This window comes from Poecilia latipinna, unplaced genomic scaffold (assembly GCF_001443285.1).
Source record: "Poecilia latipinna isolate Pla-1442-1.1 unplaced genomic scaffold, P_latipinna-1.0 Scaffold1807, whole genome shotgun sequence".
NCBI classification, from domain to species: Eukaryota; Metazoa; Chordata; class Actinopteri; order Cyprinodontiformes; family Poeciliidae; genus Poecilia; species Poecilia latipinna.
In genome coordinates, this window is record NW_015114423.1 from 15,724 (window position 1) to 36,471 (window position 20,748).

The 20,748-nt window shown below is 37.7% G+C and overlaps 1 protein-coding gene across 1 annotated transcript in view; it reads left to right on the forward strand.

Moving 5' to 3' along the window:
• Positions 1 to 435: 435 nt before the first annotated feature.
• LOC106934444 (receptor-type tyrosine-protein phosphatase zeta-like) overlaps positions 436 to 20,748 on the forward strand; it is a gene marked incomplete at its 5' end in the record, with an annotated part of 61,874 nt that continues 41,561 nt past the window's right edge. The window contains 8 exons of the mRNA XM_015014342.1: positions 436 to 615; positions 1,154 to 1,305; positions 3,916 to 4,011; positions 6,201 to 6,267; positions 6,357 to 6,514; positions 9,401 to 9,551; positions 14,639 to 14,823; positions 15,172 to 15,298. Coding sequence (XP_014869828.1) covers positions 436 to 615; positions 1,154 to 1,305; positions 3,916 to 4,011; positions 6,201 to 6,267; positions 6,357 to 6,514; positions 9,401 to 9,551; positions 14,639 to 14,823; positions 15,172 to 15,298 — 1,116 coding nt within the window. The remainder of the gene's footprint in view (positions 616 to 1,153; positions 1,306 to 3,915; positions 4,012 to 6,200; positions 6,268 to 6,356; positions 6,515 to 9,400; positions 9,552 to 14,638; positions 14,824 to 15,171; positions 15,299 to 20,748) is intronic.

Here is a 20,748-nt window from a genome sequence, read left to right on the forward strand (position 1 = left end):
TGAGATGCAGGTGATCGGTATCGGCAAGAGCCAATGATCACCGATCATGCACTTTTTCATGAAAATCGGCCGATTATGATCGGTGACCGATCGATCGGCACACCTCTAATATATAATGATTATTTATTTATTTTTATAGTACCCCCAAGAATTTAAAACTACTTTCACCCCTGGTTACATGTTCAACCATGTTCATACTAAACCTTGTTTATTTCTTGGGCCCGATTGAAGACATAAGGTTTGCGCAATAGAAAATGTTTTTACTTATTCTTATTATTTTTCTAAACAGAGCATGTGCTACCACATGCTAGACTGGAGTGTCTAGTTTCACACAATAATTTCCCTATTTTATCATTGGTCAGGTGTTCTATTTCAGTGATAGAAAGGAGATGGTCAAATATACACTTCAACAAAATTTCTCTGTATGCCTTTCAGGAGGATTAAACCAAAAACATTGGGCCAAGAAGTTTCCTTTATGCAGCAGTGCAAAGCAGTCTCCCATCAACATCAATGAGGACCTGGCTCCAGTCAAGCTGCAGTACCAGAAGCTAAGGTTTGATGGTTGGGAGAGTATGACAACTGACAGCACAACAATCAAGAATGATGGCAAGACGGGTATGAGCATTCACAAAGGAAATTATCTCTAAGTAACATGAAGGAGTGTGTTGTATTATTGTTTGTCAGCCTCCTGCCATTTAGGTTGCAGAGATGTCACAGTGGCCTGATGTTGGAGCCAGCAGATATGTGGGGGCCACATGTACTGCTACATTCTGCATATGTGTATCCCGGTGTATATCCCTTTATTCTATGTAATGGCAGCCCTCTATCTGACAACCAGAATGCAACTCATGTCAAACTATATAGCATACAGTATATAAAAATTGAAATAATAACAATAGCATCCATAATTATGCTGTAGGACAACAATTAGACGCAAATTCAGGCTTTTTATTACTGTTTGTAATGATAAATAGAATATTTGTTTTTGGTACATCTGATAATTGGCACAAGCAATGTATTTTTTTCAAATGTGTTATGAACTTTGAGCACAAAGTTGTCTCTGGTGTAAAATTGAATTTAGAGCCTGAACTCCATGACATTCCTCCTCACACATCCCACATGCAGGTGACATCTTTGTCTTTTCTACTGTCAGTGGCAGTCAATGTGGATGGAGACTTCTACGTCAGTGGAGGAGGTCTCAGGTCAATGTTCAAAGTTGGGCGCATCACCTTCCACTGGGGGCGCTGCAATGCCTCCTCAGAGGGTTCGGAGCATAGTCTGAACGGAGTCAAATATCCTTTAGAGGTAAGACCTAACTCATGAAGACTCAAGTGTGCTGTAGGGTTTGAGTTAACCAAATATATTCCATCTTTGACTGGTTTAAACAGTGATGAAAAATCTGACGACAATCTGTCATTTTGACGGATTACAATTTTTACCCCTGATCACTTGATGCAGACAAGCTGAGATTTTCAACTTTATGTGCAGAGTATGTTACAGAGGTCAAGAAATCAACATCAACATTTACCATCAGAGCATCATCTCTGACCTGGACACTCAATTCATCTTACTATCTGGCCTCTGGCAGTCCACTGAAAAGTTCTGGACAGGATGCTTATTAGCATCTGTGACCACTACAGGAAGCAGAATCACCAGTGCAGAAGGAGCATGTGCTGCGGGATTTTCTCCCACTGAAGCAAGAGTTTGTGAGATCAGGACATTCCTCCTCCTGAGAGTCTGACTGACTTCTGATCACTTGGAGAAATGTTCCCAGACATTTCATTAATCACAAGCAGTGTTGGTCAAGTTACTTGGAAATAGCAATTAGTTACTTAATAGTGATTACGTAACCAAGTTACTTTACTGATTACTTATTTTCAAAAGTAATTAGTTATTTTATTATTCAGATACATTACTTAGTGACCAAAAAACAATACACACTATCCATATACTTTTCAGCCTAATTCTTTTCTTCCTTCATATAACATTTAATCAAATGAAACCATCTCAGTTTAAAACGTAATTTGTTTTGCTCTTTGAACTTCATGCACATTGCATTATCAAAAATTTTATGAAACGCAACAGCCTCCCTCATATTTAAAGAACTTTGTACAATTATTTTTGTACTTACACTCCTTCATTTGAATAGATGTAAATTCAGCGACTTAGTAAAATTTCCATCGCTTAAAAGTTGAAGTGCAGAGTAATAATGAGTTTAAAAAAATCTATTTTCACCTGTTTATCAGGTGAAAATGTTAACTAATGTCGGTATTTCCACGCTGCATAGTTTTGCTGCACTCTCCCATACTTAATGTTGTCTATTGCTGATCTACTCTGTCTGCTTCCATGACGACGGATGCTCATATGTGATTGTCATAAGATGTTCACAAAGTCACAGTTTTGTATTGAAATCTGTTTGCATGGAAGTTACTTATTACTTTTAATGCCCTACTGCCCGTCACTGCTCACAGGTGACTGTACAACTCCATGTGCACCAGGAGGAAGTTGTGAGACTGTTTTCAGACCACAGTTGATGAGTCATTCATAATACAAGTTCCATCGATGTTTTTTTTTTTTTTTTTCCAACCCCATCAATCAAAATGACAGATAACAAAATAATGTAGCGCAATCCCTGCTGGTGTCCAGTGAAAACAGATCAGGCACATAATGACAGTGAACTAGGACCTGATTCAACATCACTCCTACTTCTTTTGGTGCGGATCATTTACCATGTCTCCTGTTGACTGCAAAGCAATTTTTTATTAAACTATTTCCCACTATATATTTACTTCTGGGCAAAGCATGTAGCCCAAGTTGACCACCGACTTACGTGTATTAGTTTATGCCTGTGTGTGTGTTTGTGCTATGATTGGGTGAACAGCGCCATTGTGTAAATGTTGTGAGTGGTCAGTGTGACTAGAAAAGACCTTTATAAGTTCAGTCCATTTAATGCAGCTACTGATAGGCATTTTCTTCTCTTCACTTTTTGTTAGAATTGAATGTTTTTAAACACATTTCAATATTTTCACAAATGGCGAAGTTTTGATGTGTTTGTGTAGAAGGACCCAAATGCAGCAGGCGGAGGCGTCGAGTAAATTTTGTGGATTTTAATGAAAGAGTAAAGAACAATAAATTTAAAATCATGGTGGATACTGGGAACACAGGGAGCCAGAGCAGAACAAAAAAATCACAAGAACCAGGGACAATAAGGAGGTAACTGGATTTAGCAGGATTAGATGGGAGTATCCAACAAGGAGGAACTGAGAATGAGTTGTATATATATACTGGGGAGATTTATGAGGGGAGAGCGGAGAAGGCAGGCTGAGGAGAGAAAGAGAGACAAAGTGGCACAGAGGGTGGGCGTGCGAGTCCCCTGAGAGTACACAGGGGACTATGAAATAAATCTAATATTAAAGAATAACTAGAGCTAAGAAATATAATTAAACCAGAGCAACAAGTATTAACTAGAAACAATAAACATAACTAGAAACACCAATAAGGACTGATCTAAAGTAAAACAGAAATGATCCAATAAAGAAAGAGACTAAACAACACAGAATGATCAAACTAGAATAATAAAAACAGCAAAACAATCCAGTCAAAGTTTAAGTAATAACTAAAATCTGTAGTAAATGTTAATATTCCTTCCAATAAACTGTCAATGTTAAAGGAGAATCTTAGAGTATATGTTTTTTAACATAAAAGCAGTCTGATAAAAATGACCTAGGGAGGGGAGCCTCTCTGTGGATTTTATGTTTTAAGTAAACCTTTTTGGTGTCCAACATATTTTTGCCTCTTTGCATGCTTATCCTGTTTGAAAACTTCTTTTGGATTCTAGAAGTTAGAATCCAAAAGAAGTAATGTTGATACCAGTAATAAACAACCATTATAACAGGTTTTGCTTTTCTCCTGTAGATGCAGATCTACTGCTATGAGGCTCATCAGTTTGACTCTTTAGATGAAACAATCCAGTCCAGTGGCAGAATCACAGCACTAGCTGTTTTGTTTGAGGTATGTTTGGAATGTTGAATTTCAATGAAAATAATCACACTGAAATTGTTTTGTAAATTTATTCAGTGTCTTTTTTTGTAATCAGTTATTTTTATTGTAATTGTTGTTTTACATCCACAAAAATATGCATAATATTATTATACATATTTCTCAAGGACACTGAGCATTGCATATTAGAATATGCAATGCTCAGTGTCCTTGAGTGAGACAGGAAGAAGTGAGGGGTTTTGTCTAATTTTCTGGGCCAGTGGTTCGAGAGCGAGAGGGCAAAAAGTAATGGAGAAAAGGCCAGCCCTGATGAGTACCCCTTACTATGGGAAATAGAGAGGAACCAGTATAAACCATCGCAGACATGTTAGCATAAAAAATCTTCACCATTTGGATAAATTGTGGACTTAGTTTGAAGTTGTCCAAGGTGACCCAGAGATAAGGTCACTCCAGTCTTGACAGACAAGACAGAACATGGGAAATCAGTTGTTTTTGCTGTATGAATAATGAAGATTTTCAGATGCCAATCTGCTTTTTATAAATCCGGTCTGATCATTATTTATCAGTCAAGATAAATATCTACTGAGTCGCATGTCAAGCATTTTCACATAGAATTTGACATCCCCATTTAAGAGGGACAAGCGTCTGTAGTTACTGCATTGAGCTGGGTCCTTATTAGGTTTGAGAAGTAATGTGATTATTGTGGCATTGTTGCTTGAATTAAATGAACCTTTGTCCAATGCCACATTAATCACATCTAACAATGGCAATGTTCCAGAAGGCAAGGTATAACTCTGGTGGGACACTGTCCTAGCCTGGGGATTTGCCTTTTTCATATAGGCAAGGTTTCATAGAGACAAACTCTTCAAATGTAATGGAGACACTAAGTTTCTCTGAATCCTGAGTAGCAAGAGTAGGGAGCTGAAGATCCCGAAAAAACTGCTCACAGTTCCCAGCATTCAACACTACTTCAGATGAGTAATGGGAAGAGTAATACGTTTTGAATACCAAATTAATTTCACAGGGTTCAGTTAAGATACCAGTAGGTGTTTGGATGGACATAATGTTGGAGTATTTCTCATAAGGCCTTAAGGCCGGTAAAAGGCTCGGTCTGGAGCAGGGGTGGTCAATCCCAGTCCTCGAGGGCCGGTGTCGTCCAACTCTTGGATGTCTCCCTGGTTCAACACGCTTCAATCAAATGACTGAATCACCTCCTAAGTGCAGTCAAGTTCTTCAGAGTTCTGCAAATTACCTCATTATTTGAGTCAGGTGTGTTTAAGTAGAGACACAACTAAAAGTTTGAGGACTGGAATTGCCCATCCCTGGTCTAGAGCCATTCAAATAATTCCTTCTAGTTTTGTGAATTAGGAATTCAGCTTTTTGTCTTAACAATGAATTTAGCTCTTTCCTAGTCGTTTGGTATTCCTTTACCAAGCCTGCATTAATTTCTATAAAGGTTTTTACGGTGCTACGAAATAAATTGCAGAATTTTTCATTTCTAAGAAGTGATATATTGAATTGCCAACATGAAGCTTTAGGAGGAGTGTGTCTAAGCATTAGGTGAGCTGATACGTTACTGTGATCCAATGGTGATCAAGGCACATTATGAATTTCACAGAATTAATTAGTGTATGGTAAGTAGGTGCCATTTTTTAAGTATATAAATATGTAGCCACAGAAATGACTTGGCGCTAATGATTTAGAACTGATTCCATTTCGAATCATGCCTTTACTAATCAGTTATTGATAACATTAGAACAACAGTTTAGAGGACCTTACTGTACAACAGCATTAAAGACAATCACATCTTACATGGTGTTTTTGAAAAGGTCTAAAGAACAAAATTATTGATGAGCTGCAATCTGCTAAATATCATTATCATGGAAATATTTTTAGTTGAAGCGTAAAGCATCAATTAACTGATATGGAAAAACAGAAACTCAAAACTTTGAGGAGACTAAAATTACTGGGAGATATTTGAAGGTCACTAATATGTTTTCAATAAGTATTGAAAACAGAAGCATGTGTTAATATTAAAAACTACAACAGTGTAAAGGATTACACTAATTTAAGGGGAAACTTCGGTATCACAACTCAATTTTACTCTTTGTCAGTATTTTTACAGGTGAAATATTCAGGTTTGAGAGTAAATCTCAAATCAGTAAAAACTAATTATGATTTTTGTTTTCCCTTTGGTTCAGACAAGCACTGAAGACAATATGAACTACGCTCCCATCATCAGTGGTATCAACAGTGTGAGCAGATATGGTACAACAGCTTCTTTAGTTTCCTCACCTTCTATTTTGCCCTTCACTTCTTTTGCATGTCTTTCATTGTTTTTCTCATTTGCTGTCTAGGAAAGAGTGCAGCAGTGTCACCGTTTACTCTGCAAGGTCTCCTGCCAAACTCCACAGAGAAGTACTTCATCTACAATGGATCTTTGACCACACCGACCTGCGACGAGACTGTCGAGTGGATCGTCTTTAAGAACAAGGTGGCCATATCTGATGAGCAGGTGAGAAATTAGGTGTCAGTATTAGCAATAAAAATACTTAGCTTTACAATGAACAAATTACAGTAATGGAGAGTTGATAAAAAAGTTAGCTTTACAGGACTAACTTTGCACATTGAACTATGTAAATAGTTCAATATGCAAAGAGCACTAGGTAACCAGTTTGCTTGTGCAGGAAGGTGGATGGTTCATGGTAGGAGAGGTTCTGAATCACATTTACTGTAATGGTCCTTAAAACAGTTTTTTATGCCTTCACTCACAGAGTTGAAAGGGTAAATTATCATTCCACAATACAGGGAATGAAGCAGTGTTGGGTGGGGCAGAGAAAGCTGTCAGCACATCAGGTGTGTTTGTGTGTGAAAGGCTGGCCTGAGAGTATGTGTGTGTGACAGTCATGCATAGGTAGACCTCATGGAAAGCAAACACCGTCATACAAGACTCAGTTTGGACATTAAAGCTATGGAAACATTCACATGTGCACGCACACACACACACACACACACACACACACACACACACACGTAAAAATTCAAAACAACAATAATCATTTAATCATTTTAACAGTAGGGCATCCATATTATTATTATTATTTTGTTTAAAACTATTTCCAGAATGCGGATGGACTCATAAGTTTAAAATGCGAGACTTGAACATCACAGAGGAGACATGGCTTATTGAGGTTCGTGCTACTTCTACACTGGCTGTGTCTTTGAAGTTGTACGACAGGTTCTAACTGGTTTACATTCCAGCCAGGTTCACTCAGTCAGTACTTAATGACTTTAGGTGATGCTTCGAGCTCAGTGTTTTTCGTGAGGTTAAGAGCATATTGTGCTTTGTAACTGATGAGTCAGTGACTCACCTAATGCAGATACAGACAAACTCATAGACAAAAGACTATAATAATCAGATTTATATTCCTCCAAGTTTTCCATACACAAAACTTGGATGAAGCTATGAAAATGCTGGAAGAGAAAGAACCTCTGTGTACAGCTGCTGTGACCCTATATTCATTTGAATTGAATTAATCTTGGTGCTGTGTGAATGTCTTACATCAGGACATAGTAAAAAAGATCATTTTAATCTGTCACAGCATAAAAATAGCAACACATGATCTACCATTTTCTGCTATGGAGTGGTGACCTGTCCAGGTTGACCCATCCTCTCACCTGTTGACTGCTGGAGATAGGCACCAGCACCCCTCGTGAACCTACAAGGGGTAGGGCCTACACCCCTAGTAGGGTCACGAGCATGATAATGGATGTATATATAATTTTCCCTGCCTGTCATGTCATCTGACCTGATTCAAATGTTAAACTCATCCCTCTCATCAGGTGTTTTCCCCTACAGCAGTTACCAAACTACTGATAAAGAGAAAAAAAATCATTACTGCAGAATTACAGGCCAGTCTCCAACCTTCCATTCACCAGTAAAATTATTGAAAAAGCCGTTGGCTTCCTAAAGATGACCAACCACTTTGAAACCTTTCAGTCTGGTTTCCGTGGTTACCACAGTACAGAGACTGCCCTTTTGCTACAGTGTTTGATCTCTGCTGTTAGGAAATACAGAAGTGTCTGTTCCAAGGAAAGTTCATAGTAGGCCAGCTTATTAACATGGCATGTATGGGATTGTTATTAAAGGGAACCACAATTACTTGTAACAATAGACTTTTTTTGAGAAATATTTATTTCAAAAGTAAAACCAACACACTAATGATACTGTAGGTTGTTTAATTTTTATATATTTAAATAAAATGTTGACACACTGACATCATGTTGTTTACACTGAAATTCATTATGGGTAAATTACATATGATAAGTCCGATTGAGTTAGCTTTGTCAAGCCAAATCAGAAATTAGTAACGTCTTTAAACCTTTTCAATTTGAACCGGAGCGGATTGAAATTGATGGTCCTCCTAATGAAGATGAGGAGAACCAAACGGGGTAAGAGGAAAGAAGCCAGTGTTTGTGTTACTGCTGCCACCTTCAGCCTCATGAGTGAAACAATGAATAACACGTACCTCTGGTCAGACTGTGTGATCCGGTAAGTAGTTCTAAGTAGCTCTGTGTCAGGTCTGGTTTTCGGTCCGGTTTCGGATCCCTGGTTTCACAATCGGTATCGGTGGCATTTCAAAGAGCTTCCTGTCTCTGATGTTTCTGTTAGATCCTTCACAGTTTTCCTCATACAAATGACTCTACATCTTCTGGAGAGAAATGTTGGGGACACAAATGTGGGTCCTTTGGAAGTTGCATTTGGCTGAACATTGGTCTCAATGCATCATCCAAACAACTCATCCAAACAGGCACTTCAATCTTTTGCATGATCACAAACATTAATGTTTAATAAGATGGCTGTGGACTGCAGATTCCTGCAGATGTTGATACTTTGCACAATTTGTAAAACAATGTCTAATTTAACCTGATCCAGCAGGACTTGCTCAGGAATCCATGGCAACTGTTCCTACTGACAAATGGTCAGTAGGACACTTTCAGAACACTTTTCCAGGTTGATAGTCAGAATCATTTGCTTCTCTCAGCTAATAGGTACTTTTTCTATCTTGTTTGAAATAAAATAAGTAAATGCTTTCCCTTTGTGACATGGAGTCAAAACACCTGATTACACCAAACCTGTCCGATGGTGGTCACCGTATTAATTTGATGAGCAGCATCTCGCATATCCAGTAAAAATAGTGAAGCAGGGCATTTACATGTCGCTTCTACATATTGGAAAAAATGTGTTCATACTCAAAAAAAAAAAAAAAATTTTTTTTTTTTGGAGTATGAAATTAAAATGCTTTATTTCACCACAGCTATATTTAACAAGCTGTCAGACACATCATGCTTCCTACTGCTATTATTGCTCTAAGGCTACTTTGGGTCCTCCTGTTTACAGCTGGAGATGTTCTGTGAGGTGATGACGATGCAGCAGGCTGGATACGTTATGCTGATGGACTACCTGCAGAACAACTTCAGGGATCAGCAGGAGCAGTTCGTGGGACAGGTGTTCTCCTCCTACACAGGCATTGAGGAGGTGCAAATTCCAGGTTGGTCAAACTCCAGTCTGAACATTTTGCAACTGTTGAGACTGTTTTTATGCAGCAGTTTAAATTCTGCTCATCTGTATGCTGATGACATGCGATTGTATTACTCTTCGACCTTCCAAGATGTTCAAACTGTCTGAACTCAACATGGCTGAACAAAAACTACCTGCAGATAAATGCAAACAAAATGAATTCATTTCAATCAAATAGTTATGAAACCAGCTGAATCTGCCCTCTTGTGGTCAAAGCTGGGAAGTCACTGTTATGTGCTTTGGGCACATTATGATAATTTGTCTATTTTTTCTTTGTTTTCTTGTAGACTTTACTAGAATGACCTTTTGTTAAAATATTTTGGAGTCTGGTTAATTTCTTATTTTTGGTAATTCATTTTATTACGTTAATTTGTGGCGCTGTTGGTCCGCCTATAAATAGGCTGGGTTTCGGCATGTTGGGGATCTCCGCTCTTCCACTCGCTTCCGCTCGCTCCACCACCACAGGGGACGTGTCTTGACGCAGTGCGCGCTCGTCCAGTCGCTGTGGGCCGCAGCTGAGGTTTCCAGCCTGCTATGTGGTATTTCTGTTAGCCTTTGTTTGTTTGTTTTTTCGTTGTGATTTTGGTCTGGTGGGACCGGTTGTCCTGTTTTCAATCTTTTGCATTAGGTTCCTTTTGCTTTAGTCCGGTACTAGTAGGGGCTTCGACGGCCCTGTATAGGGTTGGCCCCTGTACCATTCTGTACCATTTTGTTCTGTTTGATCGGCTCACCAGGTCCAACTTTAATACTTTTGGGGTTTTGTATTTCTTTTTTTGGGGGGGGGGTTAAGGGACGTATGGACGTAACATAACTAAATCATATTTCCATGCATCACTAAAATTGTCCTTAACTGTTTTCCTGTGAGAGCAAATGAAGGACATAAAGGTTTTTCTCCTGACTGATATGTCTGGGTATGCGTTGTCACATAATCGCACACAAGAAAGAAGCTGTGAGTAGTGGGAGCAGAGATTTTATTTCAACTCTGCTGAGAAGGAAGTGTGTCAGTGTTTGCACAGTCTGAGCCTCCTGCTACCTATTGTAACAGATCCCTTTGTCCCTTTTAATCACTGATAATCCCAGATCTGATTTATCTTTCATCTGTAGTACTGTTAATCTTATGTTTGACCCAGAATCATTCTGGAAAAACACAGTAAATATTTTAACTCTTTCCTGTTTTGTTTAAATTTGAGTATTCCATATCATATATACGTTCTGGCTGCTAGATGGTAAATCTGAAATGGATATGGTGGCGATAAAATGTTGAGAAGTCAGAAAAGACTTCCTGTCATCAGAAGCTTTAGCAGAAGGGCTTGTTAGAGGCTAAACATAGCTTTAACTCGGATAAGCTAATCTCTCATCAGCTTAGATAAACTGCAAACTCCATTATGCAGTCAGATGGAAGCCAGTTATTTTGTTTCTGTACCACGAATGTCATATGAATAAACTTTACAAAGACACAGAGGTCCAGAAATAAATCATCAGATTAACCAATCAGGGACCTCAGCCTCAGTAACACTCACAACCTTTCCCAGTACTGTAGAAATGTTTTGGAGGCCCTGTGTCTAATAACGGTCAGACCAATAAAATCAGTTACAAGTTTGATAAAGACAGCTAGATGTGTTCAGCAGCAGCCTGGTATACTTTATCTGTATCTATTAATATGGCTTAAGATTTCAATTAATCGTGATAAAAGAAAAACAACAGTCATCAGGAAACGTCCTTACTGGTTCTTCTGGCCAGTTTTTGCTCAGCTTCGTCTGCTTCAGTCTGACATGAAAAAAACTATTTTTGAAATACTATAATTTTTTTGAATACAGCTTGTTGTTCATAAAAGCATGGCATATTCTTTAACCTTTCTAAGCAGGGGAGCTCATATAACTCCTGTCTTCTCTTCTCTGGTCGCCAGTAAATTTCATACCCACAGAGTTGCTTAGTGGCTTTCAGTAAGTTTCTAGGATTTAAACAGGTAATGTTTCAGGTACAGAGACCCTTTTGACCTTAATAAACTCATCGTCCAACATCAGTGTACTGGTCTAAGCTTTTTCACCAAGTTTGATTGCTGCTCAGCTTTGTAGCCACCACTCTGTGTTGTTGATGCATCAGGCCTCATCAACAGCCTTTTTCTGTTCCTCCACCTTAAAGGCAAGGTGACAAAAATAAGGGCAAGTTCTGGTTCTAAAGGATCCTGTCACAAGTTGCTGCCACTGCTCTCAAGGTTTTACCCACAGTTTGTTAGGTTTCTGGGCTGTTGGGATGTTTTGTAGTTTGACTTGATTCTAGTTTCATTATTATTTTGTGTTAGTTTCTTAGTTTGATTAGATCTGTCTTATTCCTGCTTTCCTCTGGTTCAATTCTTCTTAGTGTTTCTAGTTATGTTTATTTCTTGCTTACAGTTATTCTTTGTCACACTAGTTTTATTAGTTTTTTTTTTTTTGTCTAGTTATTCTTTGTGTTAGAATTATTTTTTGTTCCCATCTGTATTCAGTCTCTCTGTCCCTCAATCTTCTTCCTGCTCCCTCCACTCACACCTCAGTCAGTTAGCTCATCAGTCCAGGTCTTTTGTTCATTCACCTCCCTGGTACTGAAGCTTCTCATTCTTAATCACTCCTCACTGGATCCTTTGTGTACTCATCACTTTCCCATGTCTCCTTAGTGGCTCTTTACCGGTTGCTTTTAATTGAACTTTGTGTTTTGCGTTTGTGCCCTGGCTTGTTGGAATCTTGTAACTTTATTGCCGTTCATCATTTTCATTAAATTCCTTTTTCATCATCTATTTCTGTTCAAATGCAGAACAAAAATCCACTGTTCTGCATTTGGATCCACAATCATCCAGCATCACATCATGACAGTTTATGGACCGCTTTCTCCTCTCTTTGTGATCATCATCTACAAAAATGTCCTGATATTCTGCTCCACACACACCTGATCTATGACCTTCACAGTAATGCATTTGGATATGTATCTTTCAGCATACCAATGCTAGCGCTCTCATTCACCTGTCCCAGCAACTTCACAATGAGGCCATGACATTTCTGTCTGGGTTGCACTTACCTGCACCTAACCCTGCCTTCTATACAGACCTTCACCTAGATTTCACAATTACTTGACTGCTGATCTCCTACAGCTTCATTATAACCTGAGGTGGGCAGAGAACCCAAAAATTGTACTCAAGTGAAAGTAACATTACTTTAATATATTTTTACTCAAGTGAAAGTTAAAAGTAGTCATCCAAGAATTACTCAAGACTAAAAAGTCCACTCAAGTATTGAGCAATCACTCAAATTACTAGTTGCTTAATATTTAATAATTACATAATCTGACCAAAATGTAAAGTTAAATGGAAATGTTTGTATTTTAAGAGCAAAAATGACTAATTCATATAAATAACAAAAACAATTAACAAAATCAGGCAAAAGAAAACCTTTCCATATCATATTTTTTTTCAATAAAAATCTTCTGAAATTTTAACAAAAATTGCAGGTGTGTGTCTGTTGAAGTTTTGGTATTCTTCAGTGGGTTGGAAATCCATAAATTTTACTCAAGTAAGAGAAGCAATGCTTTATGATAAAATTATTCCACTAAAAGTAAAAAGTACAGCGTAGTAAAAATACTCCTAAAACTAAAATGTGTGCTGCAATTGGATGGGTTCTATCCAAGCACTGCAGGCCCAAAGCTACAGCTGTGTCTGCATTGTTGGCACAAAGTCAAGCTTGTTGCCAGTGTGATCAATGTGATTATCTGCAGCTTTTGGCAGATGATCTGGTTTTACTGGTTTCTTCAGGGTACAACCTTCAGCGTGTTCTGGAGTGGTTCACAGTTCAGTGTGAGGTGACTGGGATTGGGAGTGAGTTTCTGCCTCAAGTGGAGCAGTTTAAGTATCTTGGTGTCTTGTTCATGGTGGTTGGATGAAACAAGAGATGAACAGACAGATTGAGGTTTTTTCTGCAGCAACATGGGCTCTGCTCTGATGTGTTATGGTGAGTGAAGAGTCAAAAAGTAAAGCTTTCAGTGTACCAGTCTGCGTTATATCAGACCCTCATCTTTGGTAAAGAGACGGAAGACCAGGAAGATAGAGCCCATCACCCATCACCTAGTTCTAAAGTCCTTCCACGGCTCCCTGGAGCTCAGAGAATATACGCTAAAACACTGTTAGTTTTAAATTACTGAACAGTTTAGCACCACAATATTAAACATCTGCTGTTGTTGTACCAACCTTTCAGACCTCTCAGGTTTTCTGGTTCTGCTCTGCATCCCCAGAACCAGAACCAAACGAGGAGAAGCAGCATTCAGCCTCTATGCACCACAAATCTAGAATAAGCTTCCATAAAACTGTAAAACAGCTGAAACACTGACTTCCTTTAAGTCTAGACTAAAAACCCACCTGTTTAGAGTTGCTTTTAAACCATAATTAATAAAATACTGAACAACATTTTTGATGTGTAATGGTGGCACTTGACAAAATGTAAAATTGTTGACTGTAATTTATGAATTTGCATTTTTATTTTTATTATGTAAAGCACTCTGCACTGCCTTGTTGCTGGAATGTGCCATGCAAATAAACTTGATTGATTGGTTACTAGTAAAACATTTTGAAAATTACTTCAGAATTATTCACAACTATGTATTCATCTTTTCACATAAAATCCAAATAACATATAATTAAATTTGTGGTTAAAATGCAACAATATGTGAAAATGTTCAAGACATACTTCTGGAAAATACTGTGTTCCAGTACACTCCTGCTAGACGGTCAATGATATAAGTTACATCTTTTATAATAAAATATTAGTTGGTGCTGATGTTTAGTTTAAATTTTTGATAATTCTGTATAATATTAGAAACATGCATGTTATCTGCTTGTAAAACAAATTATCCAAATTTTGTGTGATGCGGTGATGTTGGTAGGAACAACTAGAGTCTCATACTGATGTTAAAGTAGATAAAAAATAAACTGGTTCCAATGTTTTTTTGCGTCAGTAATGTTATGCCACATCTTCTAGCAGATAGCAATTGCTTCCTGATGTCTTTATTTAAATTTGGTGTGTGTTTTTCTGTCAGTGTGCAGTTCAGAGCCTGAGAGCATCCAGGCAGCTCCCCAGAACCTCAGCAGCCTGCTGGTGATATGGGAGCGGCCACGGGCGGTGTATGACGCCAACATTGAGAAGTACTCCATCGCCTACCAACTGGCCAAGGCAGAGGACTCTGTCCTGTCTGAATACCTGACCGATGGATATCAGGATACTGTGAGTAATCATCCAAAAGTTAACCATACAGAAACTAGAGACAAGAGCACATCATTCAGACTGAGATAAGCTGCCAACTGAATCAAAGTAAAACATTTATTATGAATCACACTGTAGTTTATATGTATTAACTGATTATAAATGTGTCTAATGAATCATACTAACACACATATGCAGACAAACAACAATGTTTTCCTAGAAACTTCAGCTCCAGTTTTACCAGATACAAGAGTTTTTAGATGGCAGCTACAGTATGACCAAACTACTGTGAGAAATGAAAAATTAGTTTTGAACTAGTTGGGTTGATTAAACTGTACGGTCAAAGTGGATCTCATCTTTCACCACTAGGGGGCAATACTAGATGACTTATTGCCCAATTCTACCTACGAGATACGAGTGGTGGCCATCTGCACCAATGGTCTGCGTGGACGCGTGAGTGACTTGCTGACAGTTGTCATGCCCTTCGATGACCTTGGTAAGAGCGACCGCGCCTGATGCCAAGCATAGATGCTCCTAGATTTCTCACTCAGCTCCCCGGTTTCATTTAGCCTAAAAGAAAGGAGCAAAAAGCTGTCCTTCTTGCTTCTTATAACATGTTCACAGGTCTTTATCATTGATGGATGGAATTTATGCTTGCCTTACTTTGCCATACCCTAACTCCAGGCTGGTCTCCTGCAACTTTTAGATGTGCCTCTACTTCAACACACCTGAGTCAAATAATGAGGTCATGAGCAGGACTCTGGAGAACCTGACTGCAGTTAGGAGGAGATTCAGCTGTTGGATTCAAGTGTGTTGGACCAGGGAGACATCTAAGAGTTGCAGGACACCGGACCTCGAGGACCAGGACTGCCCACCCCTGTTCTACATCATGCAAACCAGACTGATCTACTTCCATATTTTGACGTAATATTTCGGTACTATTCTGAGCAACTGGCCTTCTTGTCTTGACACAACTATGACATGAAAGAAATCCTTTTGCTTTCTAGCACTTTGAATTGTCCTGTCCTGGATTATTTATTTATTTATATTCATAGTTTATGCTTTTTATATTCTTTACATTCCTTGAATTTGTTATTGTCTTATACAAGAATAACAATTTAATTATCAGAAAATGAGCCATAGTAAGTAGCCTGAAAAGCCTGAAATTATTATTTCTATAAAAAGATTCTGAAAATATTTTCTTTGATAACTTCTCTTCCATTTTTTGATGTTTCCTGATACAGTTGTATTTCTACAATAGTGAAGTTAAACTGTGGGTATTTTTCTGCTCTACATTTCCCATGACAGAAGTGTGTTCAGACTGAAGTGGAGTTCTGCCGTTTTTATTAGCAGTCACTGTCTAACCTGTGTATGAAAGCTGAAACGTAAAATATCTTAATCTTTTAAATCTTGTCTTCATCTTTATCTCTCTCTCCCTCCTCCATTCTCTTTATTCTGGGCTTTCTCTATATTTTAAAATGATTTTATCTGTTATTTAATTTTAGCCTGACGGTGTTCTTTTCAAATATGTTTCCCACAGATTTCTGTTTTTCTAAGAAACAGTTCATACCTCACTTTTGTCCATTGGTTCATGTTTTGCGTTTCTGGCTTTGATTTTTCTTTTGCACCTGTCCCTTCTGACTCTTCCTGTAAGATAGCTGTCTGTATGTTTCCAGATTTAGTACATGTAATCATAGAAATGGCAGTGATTGTGATTTTCAATATTTTAGTTGTAATTTCTGTTAAATAAATTCTTTATCTTGTTAAGAAGGGAAAAATCTGCATTCTATTTCATTGTCAATCAGTAGTATTCAGGCCCGCATAAATGTAATAATGTATGAGATGAGAATGCAGTGCCATTGAAACAGACTGTTGCTTCCAGTTCAGTTTATTTTATGGGGTTTTGTGGATAAACAGGTATTTGATAACTTTAAAAATATTGGTTTTTATCAAGTGGTTAAAATGGTTATTTTGAGTTGGAACCAAACACATCAAAGTTTCACCATCTTGAGAAAACACCCGTCTCAAATGTCATCACATTTCCTCTAAATGCTGCTTTATTAAGACTCGCTTTAATCTAATTATTGCATTGAATAAACAAAAACTGTTCACAACAAATATGATGGTGAAACTTATTTGACATGTGCTCAGACGTGCTTTGACTGAGCACATCAAATAATTCCATCAAGAATGTTTCATGGATGTCATTATGCTATAAAACCTTCGAGTAATATGGAAAATTAAGCTGCTTAAAGACTCTACTTTTCTTTTTAGCGTTACATGTTTGTTGTTATGACAACAAGAAATAAGTCAGAATGAAATTAGTCCTCTGAGTTTATGCACAAAATGATTTTTATGCTTGAATGTACACTATATTAACAAAAGCATTGGGTCACTTACTTCTTCATACACATGATATTTAAAGACATCTCATTCCTGATCTGTAGGCTCACCTGTTCCTATCACAACATCAGCTCTTATTGAAAATGTGTCTCAGGACTGGGAGTGGGTTTAGCAGACATTTTGACCATTCTTCAAAAAGTACATTGGTGAAGTGAGACACTGATGTTGTTCACAGTTCTCACACTAATCAATCTAAGTGTCCTTTCAGGTTGAGATCATATGGAAGCCCATTTCCGCCACTCTGTTAAAAAATAATAAAGTATCTCATTATAATGAGAGAGCATCTCAAAATAATGAGATAATGTCTCAAAATAATGAGATTGTATCTCATAATAATAAGATAGTATCTCATTATTAAAAAATCAGAAAACGATTTTTTATGAATATGAATGCAATGTAACAAGTACAACTGTCAACACAGTTGTCATAAAAAGATACAACAATAAATATTTCCTATTTTTGTTTTTTATGGCTGTGAACTTTTAAATATTTCCCACAGTCATTTTCACTTTTCCTCTTATGATTTATTATGTCAGCTAACAATTAACATGTTAATTATGGCATAACAAAAGTCAGCTACATTTTGTTGTCTGGCATCATGGCTGCTCCCCTGAAAGTCAACAGATCTGAAAATGCTTCTGGATGTGTGGTCGAATAACTCTACTCCTTACAATAAGACATTTCTTTGGCAATAATAATTAAGTAATTGACATTAAATGCTGCACATTTTTAACCAAAAAAAACAGTAAAGTAGCCATATTTATTTTTTTTTATGTTTGAGATAATGTGGACAATGTCAATTCTGTACTGATTACATTACAAATGATAACTTTAAAAAGATGCTTCATGTATAACTAAAATGTACATAAATGTGTTCTATCAACTGAAAGTCATTAAGAGATTAAAGATTATATGTAGGGAGTGAAAGGACCCCTTAGTAATTCACATAAAATAATTTTGAACAGTTTGTGCTCTATGATTTTTCCAACTTCAACTTTGAATATGTAAAAGTCCAAATGTCATTCATAAGTGACAACACCTCATGGCTTACAAATGCCTAAGACAACACTTAATACAAAATGTTTGTATTAAGTACAAACATTTTGTACTTAATCCTAACAGAAAGTATTAACAATGCAGTTTTTTGCAGCAAAAATCACTGCAGATTCCAAATCATTGACATTTTTAGAAGAGTAGTGCTAAGAAGCCTTGTTGAGTTTTGACAACCTACCCTTAAACAAACCAACAGCTGTGCTGCACAAACCAGCATTTACCTATTACAAACAGTTGATCCTTTTTATTACATCTGGAGAAAGTTTGGGAAGGATAATGTCACCCAGGTAAAGTGTTATCTCTAAAGCCTTAAACTCTAGCAAATTTGGGGGAAAATCCTCAAAACATCTACTTAGATCTTGATAGGCAACTTGTTACTTTAAATAGCGACCTTAATCTCTTTTTTTTTCTTTTCGGAGTTCCACAACTATGTATCTCCACCCTCTACCTCCACCACTTTCAAAACTTTAAATAATGTCCATGACCCATACGTTAGACTCCAAAACCTTGTTTATTTCAGCACTGAAATCTGGATACCTGTCATAATAGATTGACAGCTCAAGGACACAGATCTTCTGAGAAACCCTTGAATCTTTGTGAAATCGATAAGAATTTTCTTATCCAGGAACAGGTCTGAGCCTGTGCAGAACCTTAGAAACAAGGACAGATGCTGCAAATCTGCATTCCTGATATACGTGCTAACGTACTTTTGAATATCCTTCTGATGAATATTCATTTCCTGAGGAAAGACAATGGACTTCAAAACTTTTCTTGCACTTGGTTCCAAGTTTTCATACAATGAAGAAAGGTCCTGGAAGCTGTTCCCGGTGATACTGAGTGTTTTGGCCCACTGTTCAATAACGTAAGCAGGCTCTTGGACAAGTGTTTTGTGTGCAAGCTCCTGGAGGATTTCATTTACATTGCTGGCAGTGGGCATTCGTCTGCAACTGTAGTTATCAAGAATCTCTATCAATTCTTCTTTGTCAACACTGCTGAAGTCTGACTGCCACGACTGAAACACAAAACGCTCAGATTCAGGCATGCACTTAAGGAAATTCTCCACCACCTCACTTTTTACCTGTCCAAAAGCTGCTTGCTCTAGTATGACAGGTGCAATCTTCATAGGAAGATATTTCTCTCTTGTCCATCCAAAAACAATTAGTCAGCTTACACTCTCCCACTGCTGTTGTCCATAATCATGTCTCAGAAAAGGTACTTTGTAAGTGTTTCCTGTAGTACACTGGTCATAGAATTCTTTCCAGAATTCAGAAAGACAGTCTCTAACGACTCCTCCGTCATCATAACCCATCTCAGGTGTTCCATCTGGCAGGACAAGTTGGATTTTGAAGTCTCTATCTAGAAGTCCATCATCACAGAAGTGTGCTATGAGCTCAGGAAGTACCTGACCTCTGTGAACTACCAGTATCTTCTTCACTGCCTTGACAGATGATGAGAATTGAGGGGATATTGGCAAAGTGTCACCCAAAATCTGTGGCTCACTGTCAGAAAACGGTCCTAGAAACACTATGTTACTGCTATCCAAATCCTCCTCCCTGAGCTCTGCAGAATGAAGTGAAAAGTTAATATTGTCATGATTTGTTATGTTTCCAACAAATATGAAGTCTTCTGTGGATATTGTAGATTGGTTGGTCGTTCCAACATTTACAGCAGATGAAGAGGAGGGCTGATTCAGAGAACTGTCTTGATCCTGAAAAAAAGGTGAAGACAAAACTTCATCTTCACTGACTGACTGGTTAGCCTTCTTTTTACGGGTGGTCAGGTAAAACCTGAGAATAGTCGGTTTTTGTAACATGAAACATTTGTCCAACATTGGTTTTGTCATCAGTTGCCACTTCCTGATAATCTTTCAGATCTATTTCAAAATCTGCTATGGATCCTTCTCTATTTCTCCCATTTGGAAAGAAAAGGCCAACAGCCATCTGATTCTTTTTCCGTACCGCAGCTATGAACAGTTCTTCTTTTACCCATCTTTGATTTCAGGCGCTTAAACAGTTTTAATTTACAACTGTTAGGGGGGCCATTTTCCTTTCTTTTACAGTATCCTAACAGAGCTATGCGGTCTCCATATGATGGCAAATAATTCTTTAACTCTTCATCTGTCATGACCTGGATGACATTGGTATCAATCTAAATAAGGGCAATAAAAAATCATTTGTTTAAAACCACAAAAATGGAATTAGAATTGCATGCAAATTATTTGTATTGCTAGACATGTGCTTTAAAAAAACTAATTTTTGAAATACTGATTTTTTTTTTTCAGCTCATACCTTCTCTCTCAGCATGGTCTTGATAGTTTCCTCAGGAATATTACTTTGTCTCAGGAAATCACTCAGGTCATCCGTTCTGTGGTCTTGCACTGGAAGGGAAAATACACAACACCATCATCATATATTTCCAATAAAAAAAATGTAAAGCAAGTCATACTACAAATTACAATTTTACCTGAAAAACTAATCATGATATAGTCAT